Source organism: Dromaius novaehollandiae, chromosome 17 (genome assembly GCF_036370855.1).
Source record: "Dromaius novaehollandiae isolate bDroNov1 chromosome 17, bDroNov1.hap1, whole genome shotgun sequence".
NCBI classification, from domain to species: Eukaryota; Metazoa; Chordata; class Aves; order Casuariiformes; family Dromaiidae; genus Dromaius; species Dromaius novaehollandiae.
In genome coordinates this window covers 10,829,825-10,848,903 of record NC_088114.1, presented here as the reverse complement: position 1 = coordinate 10,848,903, position 19,079 = coordinate 10,829,825, and the positions used below count along the sequence as shown (strand labels likewise).

The window sequence follows — 19,079 nt, the reverse complement described above, 5'->3', positions numbered from 1 at the left end:
TTCAAGGGAGGGGAAGAGGGGAAATAAGGCCCTAGACATCAAGATTTTGGGGAGCACTTCCTAGGGGTTAACGGTGCATGTTTAGGGAGCAGTTAAAAACAGACGTCTGGTGGCATTTTAAGTGTTGTATCCCCTTCAGGTGTCACTCACGCCCCATGCTACTTCTGCTAGCCCGGTGCAGATGTCTCTGCTACCCTTGGGCATCTGAAGCGACACCAGATACCTGTGTTTAGGCACCGAACTGCTCCTGGGGCCAGCTTGATGCTACTGGGCGCTAGCAGCCAGCTGGGGAAGACCCGAGCGGGAGAGCAGTTACAGTCGCAGCTCCGGTAAAGAGCCAAAAAGCACATGGCACACTGCAGCCTCAGTTAATCCTGACAGCATCTTCATCTCCCCTCCGGCAGCTTTCCGTCCCTGGGAGGCCGCGGCAGGGCGCAGCGCGGCGGAAGGGCTGAGCGGTGCCACTCAGGTCGGTGGGATGTGGTCGGGGGCGAGTGGGCTGGGGACCGCGGCCACCGGCCTGCTCTCCCTTTGGGACCCGGTGCTGCCTCTCCTCTGCTCAAAGTTCACCTCAAGAAACCAAGAGATGAGGATGGCGAATGGCTCTAAGGACAACACAGGTTTATTTCGTGAAACAGAGGTGGTTGAGGTTGGGCTGATGTCCCCCCTCTCCCCGTCTAAGGAAGGTGATGCCGTGCAGTAAACAAAACACAGGTCACAGCAGGGAGTTAAAGCATCGGTCGGGAATAAAACTACCGCGCGCTGAGACAAAAGAGCGCCGCCGAGCGCCCCGGGGCCGCGGCCGCCTCCCCCGGGCCCCGCGGGACGGGGCCAGGCCCACCGCCTCTGCCCCCGGAGAACCGCCCGCGCTGCCTGCCGAGGCCAGGCCCGGCCCGGCCCGCCGCAGCCGCCCTCCCGCCCCGGAGGCGGCCGCCTCCCCCCGCCCGCCGCTCCAGGAAGCGCGGCGCTTTAGCGCCCTGCCCGCCGCCGCCATGCATTGTGGGGCGGCAGCAGCAGATCCAAGATGGCGGCCAGCAGGAGGCTGATGAAGGTAACAGCCAGCCCCGCGCCGCGCACGGGCCGGCGGGCGGCCGGCGGCGGCGGCTCCCCCCTCCCGCCGCGGGGCCGCCGCGGGCCCGGGGGGCAGCGGCTCCCCGGCGGCCGGCCGGCCGGCCGGCCGGCCTCCGCCCGCCCCTCGGGGCGCCCCCCGCGCCGCAGCCGGCGGCGCGGGAGCAGCCGGCACCTAGGCCGCGGCCGTGAGGGGCCCGGCCGCTTGTCCGCCGCCGAGCGGGGCCGCGGAGCGCCTCCGCCCCCCGCCCCCCGGCCCCGCGCTGGGGCTCGTCGGCGGGCGAGACGGGAGCCGCGGGGCGCCGCCGCGGCCGCGGCCCCGGCCCCCTCCCTCAGGGGGCTCCCGCGGTGACTAAGCAAAGAGGAAGGGCTGGCGGGGAAGGAAGCGCCGCCGCCGGGACGCCTCTGCCCCGGGCCCGGGCCGGGGCGCCGGGGGGAGCGGCCGCGCGGAGCCCGCTGCTGCCCCGCCGGGGTCCGCCCCGTCGGTGGCGGCTGTGCCCCCGTGCCCCGGCGCTCCCCGTTCCTCCTCCCGGCTGTTTCCGAGCGTGACCTGCAGCAGGAAGAGGTTTATCGAAATGAAATACGGACCCGGGTTCAGAAGTTTCCTCCTTCGCCTCGCTCCGGGCGTTGTGATGTTTTTGTCTGTGGCGCTTTATTCCTTCCCGGGTCTCGATGGCGTTTTTTAAGTGTAAACTCGGCTTCAGGTGTCGGGTCTTGGCGAAGAGCACGTACAGTCTATTTTAACGTAGTGTTTGGGTTGAAGCCCTTGTGTTTCTTGTTGTTTTGCGTGAGGAGTGAGATGCCGCTCGAAGAGAGAGCGGTAACCGTTGTGCCCAAAGCGTGTGAGTTTATTTTATGTACGTGCCTATTATTATCATTTAGCATCGTGAAGTGTGTGCAGGGGAATTTGCCTAGGATGCGCATACTTAGTGGCGTAAAATCTAGTCATCTGTAAAATTCTATGGCAATAGCGAGGGTATTTGCATGTAAAGTGCCTGTAACGTAAATCGTAAATCGGTGAACTCTACAGCTAGTGCTGTGAAGCATAGGTGGGAAGACCCCGTAGCTGTCAGGCGGTCTCTTAACCTTGTTAGAAATCCTGTCCCGGTGGGGTGCAGCCGAGCCGTGCACTAGGATTTGACAGGTGTATAGGTGGTTCTCTTATTTTTGTTCTTTTAATATTGCATTTACAACTGGCTTCAAGCATGTGGACCCCTACTAGGGGGTGGGATTTCACTTGGATGTATAGGTAGCAGGTTTTGAAGTTAAGTTTCTTTAACTGTACAGACACATAGTTAACCATTATACTGCCATCATTTTTAAAGAAAATAATAGTTCAGTATTATTTTCTTAAGGCTAGTTTTGCTGTTTTAAATGTGTTATATAGAAATTAAAATTTTAATACTAGAATACACTGTATGCAGAGTCATTCATATATATAAAACCAGTAGGGGTAAGCATTTAATTGTCCCTCAGGATTTGATGAGACAGCATTCATTTTTTCTATTTCATTCTCGATGGTTGTTATTTTTTGTCATAGCTTTAGTGTCATAATCAATATATCTGTTGCTCCATATTCAGATAAGGTTGCCCTTTTTTCAGGAAGTAAACTACCATTTAGGTTATCTTTCTGTACAGACCAGCTTTTCTGCCTGTTTTGAAAAGTTTATTAATTGTTCAGAAGCACATCGCTACTGTTTTGGAAGAAGAAATGTGTATTTATAAATCATTATATTAACAACTTAAAATCTAACATTAAAAATCTAGAAGGCAAGAAATATTTTCCTTAATATCTGCAGTACCTTTTGCTCTGCTGCCCCTCACCCCCAGCTCGGTTATCATTCCACTATACTTTTAAAATGTTACAATTAATGCTGTAGTCTTTTAATGAAATACATTAAAATGTTGTGGTTTTTGACATCACGATCTGTTTCTTTTCTAGAAAAACAGGGTGGCAATTGCTTTTCAGAGGGAGTGGTGTAGGAAGGAAAGAGACCTTGATAACTTCCCTCTTAACATTTTTACTTTCATTTTTCTCGTCTTAATGCTTGTGGATTGTGCTTGTGTGTGTGGGTTTTTTTTTTTTTTAAGCAAGTTCGACAGCTGTGAGATGCCATACAGCACGGCTTGTAAAGGTTATTAGACAGGCAGCGACGTGGGTCCCTTTTGTAGAGTAGAGCCAACCCAATGTGCTCCGAGCTTTGCCATTCATCTCGGTAGGAACAACCTAGAACTGGAGTCCTGATGATGCAATCTGGAGTGCTGCAGCGAGATGTTTTGCAGTCTTGTAGGTCCTAACTCATGTGTATCAACCCGATACCATTATTGAAACTCCAACGTAAAATCCACAGATCAACAAATGACGTTTTGAAGTGTTTCACTGTTGAAGTTTTAAAAAACAGAAGAGCCTGGGATGTATCTTTCTCCGGGTCATAGAATAATTACTGATTAAAGGAAGTATAGCTTTTCATTTTATCACTCGATTATTGCTGTAATTTAGGGTAAGCATTAACTATCTTGTCTTTGAGCTAAATATCAAGTTTGGTAGCTGAGAATATATTTTGAACCTTTTGTAGGTCACGTAAGGGAAATGGGAATTGTTTTTTTAAGGTCTTGCAAACATTCTGAAGTACTGGAATTCTTCTCTGGGCATGTGTCATGCGTCTTGCTTATTTGCATTAATTACATTGGCACTAAGAGACTGGGTGTAATAGTTCTTAATAACACGCCGCCTGCCTGGAAGTGCTTGGTTCTGGTAGAAAACTGGGAACATGGGTGTTGTTTCCACCTCACAAATGGGAATGCATATCCTTTTCAGATTGTGGAAGCTATCTATATCTTTGATTTGCAAATCTCCTTGTGAAATAAGTATTACAAACTGTGCTATTGCACAGTTCGGTTTCAAACATTGAGCTAAGTTATAACAAGCTTAAGATTCTGTATCGTTATCTTAGACGCTACACGAGCAAATAATATTTCTTAGGCCAAAGACCTTGTTTATGGCCTATTTTTGCAAAGCTTTATACCATTAAATAGTCTAACTGAAGTTTTCTCCACTGTTTTTTCAAGCATTTCCAGGCACACACCTAGATTAGCGAAAATGTGAAATAAGCATAGTTAATGAAGCATCTCCCACAACGCTGGAGGTGGAGTTTTGTCTGTGAGCCACCATTACACCTCTTAGCAGAGCCACAGTTGTCAGGTCTCAACTGCTCCTGAAATGTGAGAGGTGGGAATAAAGCAGTCCTTGTCAAGGACATGTTGTTAGGGACCATCTCTCAGGGAGAAACAGGCAAATACAGAGTCTAATTATATTCAGGAAGGTAGAGGAAGCTTCTCTTTTAAGGGAGCTGTTTTGCCATAACTAGTAACAATGATGCTTCTTTTTTTTCCCCTGCTTCATGACTGTTTCTTCTCAAAAACATACAGTCTCCAAACAGGTATGGCTGGGAACATAGATCTCCAAAAGAAGTGCCAGGAGAGTCGCTGAAGTATGTTTCACGGTTGCCACCCACCGATGTAAAACAAGTGGTTTCCATGTAAGATCAGGTGCCCTGAGAAGCCGTAGATGATCTGTGGAGCGGCAGAGGGGGCTGCAGAAGGAAGGGTAGTTAAGTGCTGGGTGGTCACGGTATTGGATGTGAGAGTGGTAATACGTGGTACTTGCACGTTCGTTTTATTAAACCAGTAAGAGGCTACTAAGTATTGAGATGTAGTTTGAGTACACACTTTTGTAAGTGCTGTTCAAGAAGACTGTCTGGTGCCATGTTTGGGACTATTTCTTCTCTAATCTGCAGTGTGACCAAACCAGGTTTCTGTAACATCCACGCTTCTGTTTCTTGGCTTTTAAGCGTAAATGTGTCCTTAGCATTACAAATAGAAAATAGATTTAAAGAGTAAACAACGCCTTGCATGGGAAGTGAAGTATGTAGATAATTATTTTAATTTTACTGTTTTCACTCTGCTTTCATAATTGCATAGTTAAACATTTATGCAACTATTGAACTCTGTGATAAAATGCAAGCGCGGAGCCACACCCGCGCACCTCTGCTGGCCGGCAGGCTGCTCGCCGCGGCCGGGGAGCGGCGTAACCGGCCCGGGGAAAGGAGCTCTGAACAGCCGTGATATTTGAAAAACAATTCTCCATTCTAAATTGGTCCAAACACTGGTTCTCAGTAACGTGGGAAATACGAATTTAAGCCGGTTTGGAGCAGTATATGAGTGTCCTTATGCAGAAGTTAGAATACTGATTCATTTTCCCTTTTTGAAACTCGGAATTGAAAAGAGGTTTTTTTAGTCAAAATTTCAAGAAAACAATGCCGAGTAAAGATCAAATGAAGATACTTTCCCCAAAAGGAGAATTACTCAGCAAATAAAAGGCATGTGGATATACAGGATTGCAATGTCTCAGTGGGAACTTAGTAATAGCTCTTACAAGAGCTATAATCAATCCAAGAATGTTTACATTCATTTCAGGTTTTTTTAACATTTCTCTCTAGTGTGTGAGATTCAAAATTGAAATTGGCTGGCTCTTTCCCAGTGTCTCGGGGCCTGTTTAGCTTGTCGCGTTCCTCCTAGGGAGCATATTTACAAACAGGTAAACACAGACTGTAAACAGTAGATAACCTCAGTTTAGAGTTATTTCTATAGACTTTTTCTTTGTGCATTTAATGGGATTTGGGGCTTGACGCAGAATTTGCTGTAGTCAATATGAGCTCATATGTTTATTTCCATAATTCTTGGATTAAGCTCTTAGGAGTACTTTTCTTCACTGCTTTTTCATGTGTGGCTTGTAGCCTTTTTTTAGACAAGTATCAAAATTTGAATGATGTATGGGCTGAGTAGTTGCAGGATTGTGTCCGAAATCAGCTTTTATAGTCTTGTGTGAGATGTCACAAATGAACAGGAGCTGGGAATGCTGAAAACAATTAGAAAGTCAGAGGAATTGTGGATTTAGTTACAATTGTAATAGCTGAAACTCCTTTTAAGATATTTATTATATTTTAAAATGATGCCGTTTACTGTTTAATTTCAAACATTTAGTTTTTTGCTGTGAACAGCACAAATGATTACACAATATTGAAAATCAAAATTTTAAGTACTTACTGATTATATGAGAGAAAGATAGTATGTACTTTTATGGCTGTCTTCAGTGTTCTACTTAAAGATCAAAAAATACATGTGAAACAATGTTTTCTCCATTTTGTGTGCTGCGTATAACACTTCATCTGAACACATACAAACTACAAATGCCGTGTCCCAAGAGAGCGCCATGAAATAAAGAGAAATTTCGATTTTATAAATGGGAGAAACAATGCGGCAAGGTCACGTGCGAGGTTGGTAACGGAGCGGGGAAGGAAATCTTGACTTGAATTCTCACTTTGGTGTTGTAACCATTACTTAGACTCCTCCAGTGCTCCTTTAATTGCGTTACTTAACAAAATTAAGGGGTGGAAGGACGAGAATAGGAACTAATCTATTTACTGTCTGCCTAGGCTCTTAAGATTTATTTTAAAATAAATATCTGCACTACATCCCCTTACCTCATAAAGTAATTTTTGTCCCTTAGGCTTGCTCGAGCCCGCACTAAATGCAGAATAACTTTTAATCTCTGCGCTGTTTGAAGGTATTCGGTATCTCATTCACTCTTTCAACAGGACAGTTAAACAGTGCTTTTTAGCTGTGCTTGCCTCTGTGGTTCTGGGGCAGCTTGAGCTCTATTATGGGTTTTGCCATTGACAGAAAAACAAAACAAAAAACCTCCAAACCCTCAAATCCTGAGTACTGACTCTCTTATAGCTCCTAATGTACCAGAGGCAAAACCCCTAAAAAACGTGACTTGCAGGTATTACGTTGAGTCTGTAGGGATGGCAGTAAGAAAAAAGGCTGCCTGAGAATGAGCGAGTTTAACGTGGAGTTGGTTAATTTGCAGTAGGACGTGGAATCGCAGACAGCATGGCCTAGCGGGTCGCTCCCATTTGAAGTGGAAGCTCTTAGGCGAGCGGTTCACGCAGCCGTCTGCGAGCGTAGGCCCGGGGCGCGCGCTGCCGTGCCTGGGGCAAGGGAAGGAGCCGCCTCCTGCACCCATCCACGTCCTCTCCCAGTCGTCAGTCACTAGCGCAGAGCCCCGGGAAGGAAGCACAGACGAGAGCTGGGATACGCTGCGGCAGTCGCCGCTTTTTTGTTTTTGAAAGTGAATTCTTACGTAGGCGTCACACGTCGTTTTAAATGGGAAAACGTCCGGAGCTGGTTTTCTGCCAGCTGTCTGGTGTAGTGTCTTCTGGACTCTCGAATTCCCTTTTTTGTGTGGGGAGCTTCAGGGAAACAAGGGAGCAATTTATATATTTATTTGAAATTTTCTCTAGTTTCATACAAAGTTCTCGATTTTGCAGTGATCTCTGCGCTGGATTGTTGCATTTCTTAATCCAGCATCACTGTAAACAAAACAGCTTTTTAACGTGAATTTACTTACTGAAATGTAAATGTTCAATTTTCCAGTAACATGAAGCCGTGCTTTACTGATCTATTTTGTTAGTTTAATAATATACCTGAATTACAGACCCATAATCCACCCTTTACCTGTGTGTGCTGAATTTTTGTCTGGACCAGGAACCATGTAATACTGTCATCTGAACCTGTAATAAAAGCTGCTGCATGGAAGCTGGACCCCTATTGAGACATTATGGGGGGATTTCTGCAATAGGCATAATATGTTTTTAATATAATGACTAGAAAATGTCTAAAATAATCCATTTTCCTGTCCTTGTTTTAGAAGGAGGGCAGTGGTAATGCATGTTTATTCATGCTTAAATATGTACTGGTTAATCTAGTTTATATTTTCGTGACATTTGATACATTATATCTGGTGTGGAATGGGATTTTTCCCTTTTATGTCCTGTGGAGTAGTGGTTTGCTAGGACTTAACAGTTCTGTATGTGTAGAAAATGGGCCTCAAAGCGCTGATTTGAGTGAGTTGCTATCCCGGCCCTGGCTGGAAAAAGTCAGTTTTGTGTTAGGCTCTTCCTGAGCTGGTGCTTTGTACGTTGAGCAGCCAGAGCCGGAGGTGGAGCGTGCGTGGATTTGTAGCTTCAGGGGTCGTAAATAATGTCTTATTTCTATGGTAAGAAAAATTATCTTCTTCTGAATGTTTGGGTTGTTCTACATTGCTATAAATGTGCTTTGTGGGATTCTTCTTTGTATGTTTTTGTATGTTTTCCTCCATTAAGAGTCATCTTACTGTTTTAAAGAAAAACAGGACTTTCTGTGCTATTGCATAAATCTTAACAGCAGTGGAGTTTTGGGATTAATCCAGAGGTCTAGACTAAACGGTCATTTTTGGTGTCTTGAAGATTGCACTGGGCATCGTTTCAGTACCAAAGACTTCAAGGGTCGAACTGTGATGTTCTGGGTATGTGCCCCTTCCGTCACCGCAGTGGGTGGCTATGTGAAAGTTCGTGTGATTTTTCTTTTTCCTTCATGTGCGTTTGGAAATCTTGTGTTCCCTTTGGGTTTTGCATTTTAGCATGATGCCGAGCTTATGCTAGAGACTACTGCAAGCATGAAAACATTGCCAGTCAGGTGTGGAAAGGTTTGATCTATTTTAGCAAAACCCCCTAACGCTAGAGCACTTGTACCAGAAAAACTGATTTTTTTTTCAGTGTGTGGTACCTTTGCTTGTAGTTGATTTTATCATAATAATATGAAGTCTAGTTTTGCAAGTACAGTTGCACCCCCATGAAGACCAGTTTGCTGCTAGAGTGCACCAGCGTTGCTGCGTCAGCAACATTTTCCTGATGTGAGTAGACACACAGGCATGTGCTTCAGTTTTGAAAGCGCTGAGGAAGTTTTACATTTCACTGTGGATGACTTTTGAATTTACTTTAAAGATAAGATTCTTAAATAAAGAGCAAAGGATTAATTTCTTTCTTGTCTCATAGCTTTAGGGTGATACACTCTGAGAAAACAGTTGCTACATTTGTGCTTATACATTGTTTTAAGTATAGGAATAGGCTTTATTTGTTTTGGTGATTTCTAGATCACTAAGTGATCAAAAATGATTTGACTGGTGGTTTCTGAATTGAAATGTTTTTACTTCATACAAGTAGTTTCTTTATTCAAGAGTGATACAGCTATAAAGAGAGATATGCTTATAATTACTGTTAACTTTAAGGTAGGAAGCAGAAAGATGTGTCTGCTTGAGTTATTGATCTAATAAGGCTATTTTGGCTTAGATTGATATTTTTCTGGTTTTGCATTGATTTAAGTTGATTATACTGGAATTTGTTACTTTTCAGTTGCCATAGTAAGTCTGTTCAGTGACTTTATCAGTGTGTTTAAATAAACAATTTAATATAAATAATTCCTCTGAACCACTAATTTGCACATGTAAAGAAGTCCTACGATGTGCTTTATTTCTGTGCTTCATAGAATTATCAAAGTCTGTTACCAAAGACGTTGATTTGAATACCAGATGCAAGATGTTTTTTAGCACAATAGAAATAGAAATAAAAATGTTTATCTGTAGTCTTATTAACAAGGCATTTTGGTATCGTTGTGATATATAAATAAATAACTTTTTTTTAATACCTTGCTTCAGATAATTTTACTCCTCACAAGTGTAAAATTCCCTTTTTTTAAATTTTATTTTATTGTGTGGTTTGCAACTTCTGAAACCACAAGTTGCTTAACACTGAAGAAACTCATGATGACCTCTCCAAGCATTTTGATAAATAAATATGAGCATATTACCCACTGTTGTTATTAACTTCCACTTATGGCTTTGTTTGCTTTTCAGGAGCTTGAAGAAATCCGCAAATGTGGAATGAAAAACTTCCGTAATATCCAGGTTGATGAAGCTAATTTATTGACCTGGCAAGGGCTTATTGTTCCTGTGAGTATAGACTACTACTTATTCTAATGAGCTTCAAAATGAAATGGGGATCATTTGTATCATATAAATCCACAGTTTAGTAGTATTGTAGGTGACACTGTCTGATCTTTGCATCCTGACAAGCTATTGCTTTTATTATGAAGCCTGACATTCAGAGTTACAGCTTTCTGCAAATGCCGGTTGTTTATAAATACAGCATAAGTTTCTGCAGAGTATACTGCAGCACCTTAAAGGTCTTCAGGATCTCGTACTCTGGGCAGTGAAGTGCAGTCCTCGATTTAATTCTTGGCTCTCTTTAGACTTCCTAGTATAATCTTGAGCAAATATTGTAATCTTCCTGTCTCATTGCATTTGAGTCTTGTGTGTTTCTTTTTTATCAAAGTCTGATAATGTTACTGGGTGCCTCTTACGACTAGTGTGAAGAAAAGCTGGTGGATAATTGGAAGGGATTCTAGACGACTCTGACAAATACCTGCCCGGATGGTTCATAATTGCAGGCCTGGTGCGACAAATGGCTGCAGCTGGCCAGGGCTGTGGCCTCGGTGATGATACTAGGTTATGTGGGAGAGGAGAGGGAGGGGGAGAAGCAAATGCAGTTTGTAATTTATTACAGCAAGCTAAAACTACCAAATCTATGTTGTCATAGGAGGAAGCCTGAGGTATGACATACTATGTTTACTCCTTAATAGATTTTTCTTTCTAATTGATTAGATTTATTTCAAGGACAAAATTGAACATTGGAAAAAGTTGGACGCAAGGAAAAGGTTTGGATTTTCAGAACTGAATTCTGTAAAGCAGGCCTCTTTAGTAATGCATGAATTAATGCCAAAAGGCACTTTTAAGCTTACAAAAACATCACAGTTTTTAAGAGAACGTTTAATAGAAGTAGATAACCACCGTTTTACTCAAATAGAGAGGGATTTGTTACAATGGGGAAAGCAGGAATCTGGTCCATTTGTTCCTTGGCTGAAGTCACTTGGATTTTCACCTCCATTATTTTCCACTCCCATGTCCCAGGCTCACTCCACTGCGTGAGCTACCTCTAAGTCTGTGGCAACAGAGGTCATGCTAGTAGGTCATCAATACTGCTTTTTCTTGGGTAGTGCTAAAGTGGGAGACCAATGTAAATCTGTCTTTTTGCAAGACTTTGAAGCATTGATTTGACAGTGCCTCTGCTTTGTTATTTGAAGGCTGTTCCTGAACTTGGATCACACAGGCTCCACCAAGATACTTGCTAGGCCTTTGACCTTGAAATGCGATAGAACAACAGATTGGTTTACTCTGCTTGCTTACATTTGTTCAAGTAATGACTTTGAGTGGCTTGAGGCTACTCTTGCAAACAAAGGAAGCAGAATTTGGCACTAAAATTTGATGTAACTCATACACAATATCCTTTGTAGGCCACTCTGATATTTGTGGTTCATGTATAACAGTTTACTGCATTGAAACTACTTTGGAGTGGTATAAGGCAGGTAAAAATAACCTGCTGTCTGATAGAGCAAAGCACCAAAATACTTGGTTATTCTTGTCAAAATTAGCGGTGTACAGGTAGGCAACTATTTTTAACAAAGTTTCGGCTCACCACAGTATGAGCTTAGTGTTTGCTTTCCAAAGGTTCAGGACATCATGAATGTTATAAACAGCACTGCAGTGAACTACGTTTCATACCTGCCCTTTGATTTATACTGCGCCATGTCACAAGGGCGTAAATTCTGCTGAAATTCACTATCAGGGTAGTTAAGAGGGAATTTTGTCGTGAAGTCTATATTTATGGTAGTACTTAATAAAGTTAAGTGATATATCTGTTTGAAGAGTAATATGGGTTACTATTTTGAGAATACACTATAAATGATATTTCCTTTCTTAGCTTATTTTTTCTAGTTATTGCACTGCTGGAGTTGACTTGAAAATGGCAAATACAGGCTGGTTGCAATTGTTTTTATGCTGAGTTCTTGCTTTTAAAGTGTTACGTGTTGTATCCATTTTAGAAAATGTTCTTGTTGAGGATTAAATGACAAATTACTCATATTTTAGTAGGAGCAATCAGTTATTGATTATTAAATGCTATAACTATGAATTATTTTGGCCAGCCTTTTAGTGAAGGTTTCAGAGATAGGATGGTTAATATTTTGGGTAGTGCTCCTACAGAATTACTGTGAAAGATACTGTTTTAAAAGTTGCTGTCCTTGTTGTAGGTAACATATATTTTGTCCTTCCAAGCAATGATTAGTTTTTAAGGACAGGTATTTGCTCAGTTGAAAAACAAACTGGGATAGCTTGTCATTTCATGTGTGGTTGCCATACAACTTGTTTTCCTGGTATAAATTATGGAATAAGGTAGTTTGTGTTGTATATGTTAAAAAGATACACCGTTTGTTTGATTGCAACACCAAAACAAGACTATCTGCCCCAGGCTCCTTGTCCTTGTAAGAGGTACTGTTGCTGTTCTGAAAATTTCATCTCACTTTAAAACTGCTCGTTATGGATAGACTTTTGCAGAGTGAAAATACTCCAGGTAAACACAAATCAACTGTTTGTCATTTGTGTTTCAGTAGTTGTAATTCTGACTCTGTCCCTTTTTCAGTGTCAGAGTAAATACAACAGGAATGACTGGAAAAAAATTGCTTGAATATTCTGTATTTCTTCCGTTGAAATGATGAGCAACCGCTTTACATGCATTTTTAATTCAGTTTATTGGTGAACTGTGCTGAAGAACTGTTCTGACTGAGTCAAGCAGAAAATAGACTTTTAGCCAAATCCATTCCCTTATAAATTCACTGAACATCTTCACAAATTATAGCATGTGATGGAGGTGAGAACAAGTAAGCAGTGAGAGAAGAGGGCAGTAACTGCCTAACTTGTCACTGCCACCAAAAAGTTTTTTCTTAAACTTTCAAAATCTTTAGGATTGCTTGGATGAAAAGTGATTTTTAAGCCCCTTAATTTTTGCAGCCTAATGAAGAGGTAACTAATGTTATACTATTTAGAAACACGCAAGCAGACTTTTCCATATGGATGAAACCAAAATTTAAACTCATCTGTTGAATAACGTTTCAATAGAAATCCTCTCCCTCCGATATCGGTAAACTCTTCCGACTCACAAAATGACTCTGGTTGAAGGAAGTCTGGTCTGGTCTGACTGGTAATGAAGCATGTGTACGATTATAGTTTGTACAAACTGGAAGCTCTCATCCTTCGATTTTTTGTTCCCTACTTCAAGTTTTTGGAAAGGCTTCATGCCATAGTTACTGTTTTCAGTGCAAAATGATATTTTCATAAACTTTAGAAGTAGCAATAGTTTATTTTTCTTCTGGCTTTCTTTTACAGTTACTACCAAGCGTTTGAAACAATATTGATAGTCTAACAGGTTTTCTAAGTAAGATTCTGGGCATTTTTTTTTTCCTGTTTCAGCATGAAGAATTACTTTGTCTACTTCACAGTCCTCTCATCATACTCCTTCAAAAATGATCTGATAAGAGTTGGTGCTAAAACTGCATACAAATTCAGAATGTTCTCATCAGCAGATGCAGTGAATATCTATCTTTAGTACAAATGAATGCAATGCTCAGCAAATTTTTATGCAGTCAGCTAGAGCAAAAACGTTCTCAGAACATGTAGGGTAATCTGACAAATCAAATTGTTTTGCTGTTTGTACCACCATGTTGTGAGACACACAAAATAACTAGGTTTAAAGATACCAATTTTCTTTGTCAGGTTTCCTGTTTGTGTCTCAGAAAGTGTTTAGGATGTTTTTGAAATATGCAATTGAGAATCAAAATATTTTTTAGATAGCACTCTGAGCACGGAGTAAATGGGATTGGATGCTTTCTTACCAGTTGAAATGTCAGCCGACCTTCAGAACAGTGGTAATCTGCTTTTTTCCAGGCTGAATAGAGAGATTGTAGCTTTATTGCCTCTCTGTTAGCAAACTGGTCGTGATGTTTCCTGACACATAGACGTAATGGTCTGTGTCGGGAAAAAGTACCTTAAAAAGGTCATTTGATAGACTGAAATCTGTAGCACGTGTTTTCTTAAACTGTATCCATTAGAATATGTTCTGTCTTCTCATTGCAGGACAATCCTCCATATGACAAAGGAGCCTTCAGAATCGAAATCAACTTTCCAGCAGAATATCCATTCAAACCTCCTAAGATTACATTTAAAACAAAGATCTATCACCCTAATATCGATGAAAAGGGGCAGGTTTGTCTGCCAGTAATTAGTGCTGAAAACTGGAAGCCAGCAACCAAAACTGACCAAGGTAGGACTCCATGTAGAGAAAGAACTCGATACTGAGAAACTTTGTATTGTGTGTTTGAAGCCAGTAGCAGTTTCAGCTTGTCATCTAGTTATGGCTGTCCTACTATATAGTTTGTTGTAAGGTTTGCATCATGAATCGTGCTTTTATAGCACAGTGCGCAGCTTTTAGAATCTCGTTTTGTCATTGGAACGTAAGGTAGTGACACTCACTCTTGGCATCTGCTGTGGTGGCATTGCTACTTCCAGGAAACCACAAAACTCTTAATGACTGAGGAGTTTAAGGTAGTGTCCTTGGCATATTAAAGAAGAAAAAAGTCACTTCTGGTTGTTGCATGGGGGTGTATTTGTGTTTCTTTTAAAACAGTGACTTTATAATCCAGGGGTGTTCAGTACATTTCTGATTGTTTGAAAGAGAGGGTCTAAAACCCCAAGGTTTTCTAGATTTTATAATCTGTGCAATGGGGCTTTGTGAATTCAACATCTAGTTTGAAATATCTGGGGAGCCATAAACTAAAACTGAAATCATAACACAAATTAACTCTTAGTTCTTAAAAGATGGCTGCTGTGAAGCTTACTGTGTGGTGCATCTTTGGATAAGAACTTAAGTATTTTAAAGAAAAATGTTTCATCGGATTCTTGGGCAGACTGAAGATATGATCTCAGTAGGTTTTTTCTGATGCTCTTCCATTAATTTTTCTGCTGAGAATGTCATGCTTTCTAAAAGATGCAATTAGTTTGATATTAAGTGTTTATTGTACTTAGAGAAACAGCAAGCATTCTTGCAATAATTACAGGGGTTTTTAATATTATGAATGCAAATTAGTAGCAGTCTAGTCCAGTGCAAAAGCTGTAGTAACACTGAAGAATCTTGCTCTGCAAGAGAAAATTCATCCTTCTTCCAGACCCCTCTTTAAGGCTTTTTTCAGTTGAATCGTGTTCCTGACGGTAAACAGTACTGTACTTAGGATTTCTTTTCTGTATACTTCTATATACTAATAAAACTTATTATAGTTAAAATAAGAAAATTCCTTTAGCTGCTTGGGAAAAGAGCAAGTGGTTGAGTGCAAAGGGGAGGGGGGAGACAAAATGAGCCTGCTAAACTCAAAATAGGTGAGTGAAGATCTTATGTTTGGTTAGTTTATCTCAAATTATACTGGAGACAGACCCTTGGGAGAAAAGAAATTAGAGCAATGTGTAGAAGGTTTCCGTTAAAAAGATAGCAATTGTCTTAGTCTTATTTGTGTATTGTCTTCTCTAGTTAAGTAAAGGAACGACATATTGTCTCTGCCTAGCTTGAAATGCAAGTTGGCATCAGCTGGGACTGTTGAGGCAGTTGTTTGCATGTGGGAAATAGTCGGTTCTCACTGAGAAGTAGCAAAATCCTCTCTGAGAGGGGGCATAAAAGCTGTCTTAAAATCAGAATTTGGAACAAATCCTGGGTACCAAGATATTGCAGATCTTAGATTTTTGCTGTTTTGCAGTCTTTCATCTGTCTGTTTTTTCTTCTTTCTTCGAGAAGTCGTCTCAGTTTCTGGTGTTGTTACTTCACCTTTACACAAAGCTACAACAAAATACTAACAGCTTAAGTGTCTATTCCTCTCTCTCCAAAACTCTTCTGCACTGAAAAATAAACTTCAGTTCATTTGCCTCTTGGGCCTTTTTCAAGGAAATAATGCAACATTATTAGTACAATATTAAGGTGGTTGTTTTTGATCAGTCAAGTGTCAGGAAATGGAAAGATTAGGTTATCATATGTCATTAACTCCTTAACTTTATATGTACTAAATGTGTATCTTACAGCTGTACTTTCTATCAGTTTATGCTTAATACTAAAACAGACTGCTATAACAGTGTATTTTTAAAATGCTCTGCCTTTTGGGACAACTAGTGTTATCACAATGCTAATTTTTTGAGTTGTGTGTTAAATAACCTTAATGACATAAATAATACTTTTTCTGTAGTGTTTTAGCATGTTTTACTGAGTGAAAAGGGATTGTCACATGCAGTATTGATACTAGTTTTTGTAAGTAATCGTTAATATGATAACCGTCAGAAGTACAGGACTGGTGAGTTACTGTGAAGTAAACTAGTACCAATGCCACATTCCTTATATGTTTTGATACAATTTAAACTCTGATTTGTAAGAAAATGTGAGTTCAGGGTCCTGCCTGGCTATAGAGTGTCAAGCTTAGTTTTCTGGATTTTGAGTATGTGTTTTGAGAGATGTACCCTGTTCCCATAGGGTGGAAAGGGGTGTGAGCACCAGAAGATAGGTGCTCTGCAGGACGTCCCTCCGGTGTGCTAGCAGCAATCGGAGTGAGCAGCGTTATAAGAACTTACATTACAAAGCTAGGGAGAAGCCAGGCAAGCTAGTAGGTAGCCGTTTCAAACCAAGCGAAAGACTGCAGCTTTTCACACAATATATGGCTGGGCTGGGGAGCTCCTTGCTGCTGGCCATGGTGGACACCAGCGTTTCGTGTGAGTTCAGGAGGAGGCAGCTGGATCTCCTGTAGAAGGCATGAAGTGAACGGATTTTTGGCATACTTGCTTTAAAAGGTCTTGGGGTACTGCTGTGTTATTCCGCATACCACAAACATGTCTCAAATGAAATATTATTAATAATGTCAGGTAGTGAAATACTTTCTTCCATGCACCCACGTGCTGTAGAGGTGTCCAGTTATGCATAATCCTTTTAATGGCTGGGTGTGAGAACTCGTGATTTTTGTAACCAGTCCAGTTTTAGATGGTCATGGGAATGTATGTGAGGAAAAGGCAACGTGACATATCATTGCAGTGTGGGAGGTTCGTTGCATAGTGCGAAGTATAGCTCAGTTACTGTAAGATTGACATTTCCATTGAAAGTTATACGGGAATGCCGATGAAATAGTTGTAAACGGTGGGGCATCTTGCGGTTCTTACCCATTTGTGTAAACCAGTATTAGTTGCCCAGTATATCTCCACTAGCAGATATATTTGGATGTATTTATTAGAATAATGGGAGGAGAGTTATAGATAAATAAAGCTTAAAAAATCCTTTCCAAAAGCAGGCACAATTACACCTGCAACATTGTGATGGACATTAGGAAAAAACCTGTAGTGAAGAATATTCCAGTGCCAGCTTTACCAAATCTCTTTTCGATGAGCTTGTCTGTAAAACTTAGTTTCTTCCTTAGCTATGTAAAGAATATTTCATTGATAGAATTCCAGTTACACAGGAAATAATTTGTAGTACACCGTGGTCTGTATCGAAGTTGATTTAGTTTTCAAATGTGGTTTTCTGGTTCTCGTTCACTGTTGTTACTGAACTAAAGCTTGGTGTGTTGCTATAGCTTGTTTATGCAATGTATTGGTCCGCTCTTTAAGGACCCAAGATTTACAGGGATGTATTGAAGTGCAGTTTAAGTTCTCTTATTTGGGCATTTTGTTTACAACTTGATTTTTGAAATTACCATGGTAGTGTCTGACAATGTTTATACCTTTTTTGACAGTAATCCAGTCCCTCATAGCACTGGTGAATGATCCACAGCCCGAACATCCCCTTCGGGCTGACCTAGCTGAAGAATACTCTAAGGACCGTAAAAAATTCTGTAAGAATGCTGAAGAGTTTACAAAGAAATATGGTGAAAAGCGACCAGTGGACTAAAATCTGACACAATTGATGTCAGCAACGTATGATAGAAGATCGGAGCAGTGCATTTGAGACACCCCGTAAAGCAGGACTCTATGGAAAATTGACAAGTGCCACCTTTCGGTGTTAACTTGTGGCTGTTACTAACTTTCTACAGTTTTCTTAATCAAAAGTGGGCTAGGTAACCTGTAAAGAAAGGATTAAAAATTTAAGATGTTCTAGTTCTGCTTTCTTTGTTTAAAAATCACTGCTTCAATATACTTTAAAGTATGCTGTTTTCTTTTTCTTGTCAGAATTTATCAAAAATATCTTAGACTTATATTCTGCCCTTAAATTGAAAAGGTTATGGCTGTCATTTCTTATTTTTCCCTTGCAGTTCCCACTATCTTGAGTTCATTTAATTCTTCATTGAATTTTTTCCCCCTCCCCAAACTGATGTCTTAGAGAAATTATCCCAGTTCTGGCAGAAAATGATTGAGTGTTTGGCAGTTTTGTTTACTTTTCTCTTTAAATGTTGCACTGTGCTTTGTGGGACTTATTGCAAGTTCCCCTGAACTTCAGTTTGTAACATAATAAACAAAAACAGATGAACCCCACAAAAACAATCAGAAATAATGTCCAGGTCTTATGTAAATCTGGCTGATGTTACCACAATAATGTTTATTAAACGGGGAAACCCAAGATTTTGTGTGCGTGATTGAATTAAAATATGGCTTATGTCCTCCTTTTGGAAAACTTTGGGGAAAAAAAAATTCTGTAGCAAATGAATAGTGGAATGTGATTGTGAACTTCTCTCACTTCTATTCTTAGTACCTATGCAGAGTAGCTAGGAAAAATTGCACAGAACAACATTTGCAACCAGATTAGAAGAGTTTCAGAAATTGGGGACCAAGAGGTGCCAAAGTAGTAAACTGGTTTTGGAGTTAAAAAATCGATACTTTTTGGAAATGTTAATTTTGAACTTAAATGCTAAATCTGACAGCACTGCTAGTCCTCAGAGTACATTTTTTCCATCAGAATGCATATGAAACACCTGTATTTTATGGGATGGCACTCCTCCCACTTCCCCATTACTGTACAGTTCTCACTGAAAATGATAGAGAATAGGATTAAGCAATAAACTGTAATAGAGTACACTTCACTGCTACTGTTCATATGCTTTAAAAACACACACACACACACACACACACACGAGTGGATGATTTAATGAATACTTCACGTATCATTCTAATT

General features: G+C 41.0%; 1 protein-coding gene across 1 annotated transcript; it reads left to right on the top strand.

Annotated features, from left to right (window-relative positions):
- The first annotated feature begins 942 nt into the window (after positions 1 to 942).
- Positions 943 to 18,527, top strand: UBE2L3 (ubiquitin conjugating enzyme E2 L3). The gene is made up of 4 exons (XM_064522144.1): positions 943 to 1,051; positions 9,863 to 9,958; positions 14,033 to 14,219; positions 17,707 to 18,527. Exons 1-4 carry the CDS (start codon positions 1,025 to 1,027, stop codon positions 17,859 to 17,861), a joined length of 465 nt encoding a protein of 154 aa, XP_064378214.1. The 5' UTR covers positions 943 to 1,024; the 3' UTR covers positions 17,862 to 18,527.
- The last annotated feature ends 552 nt before the right edge of the window (positions 18,528 to 19,079 follow it).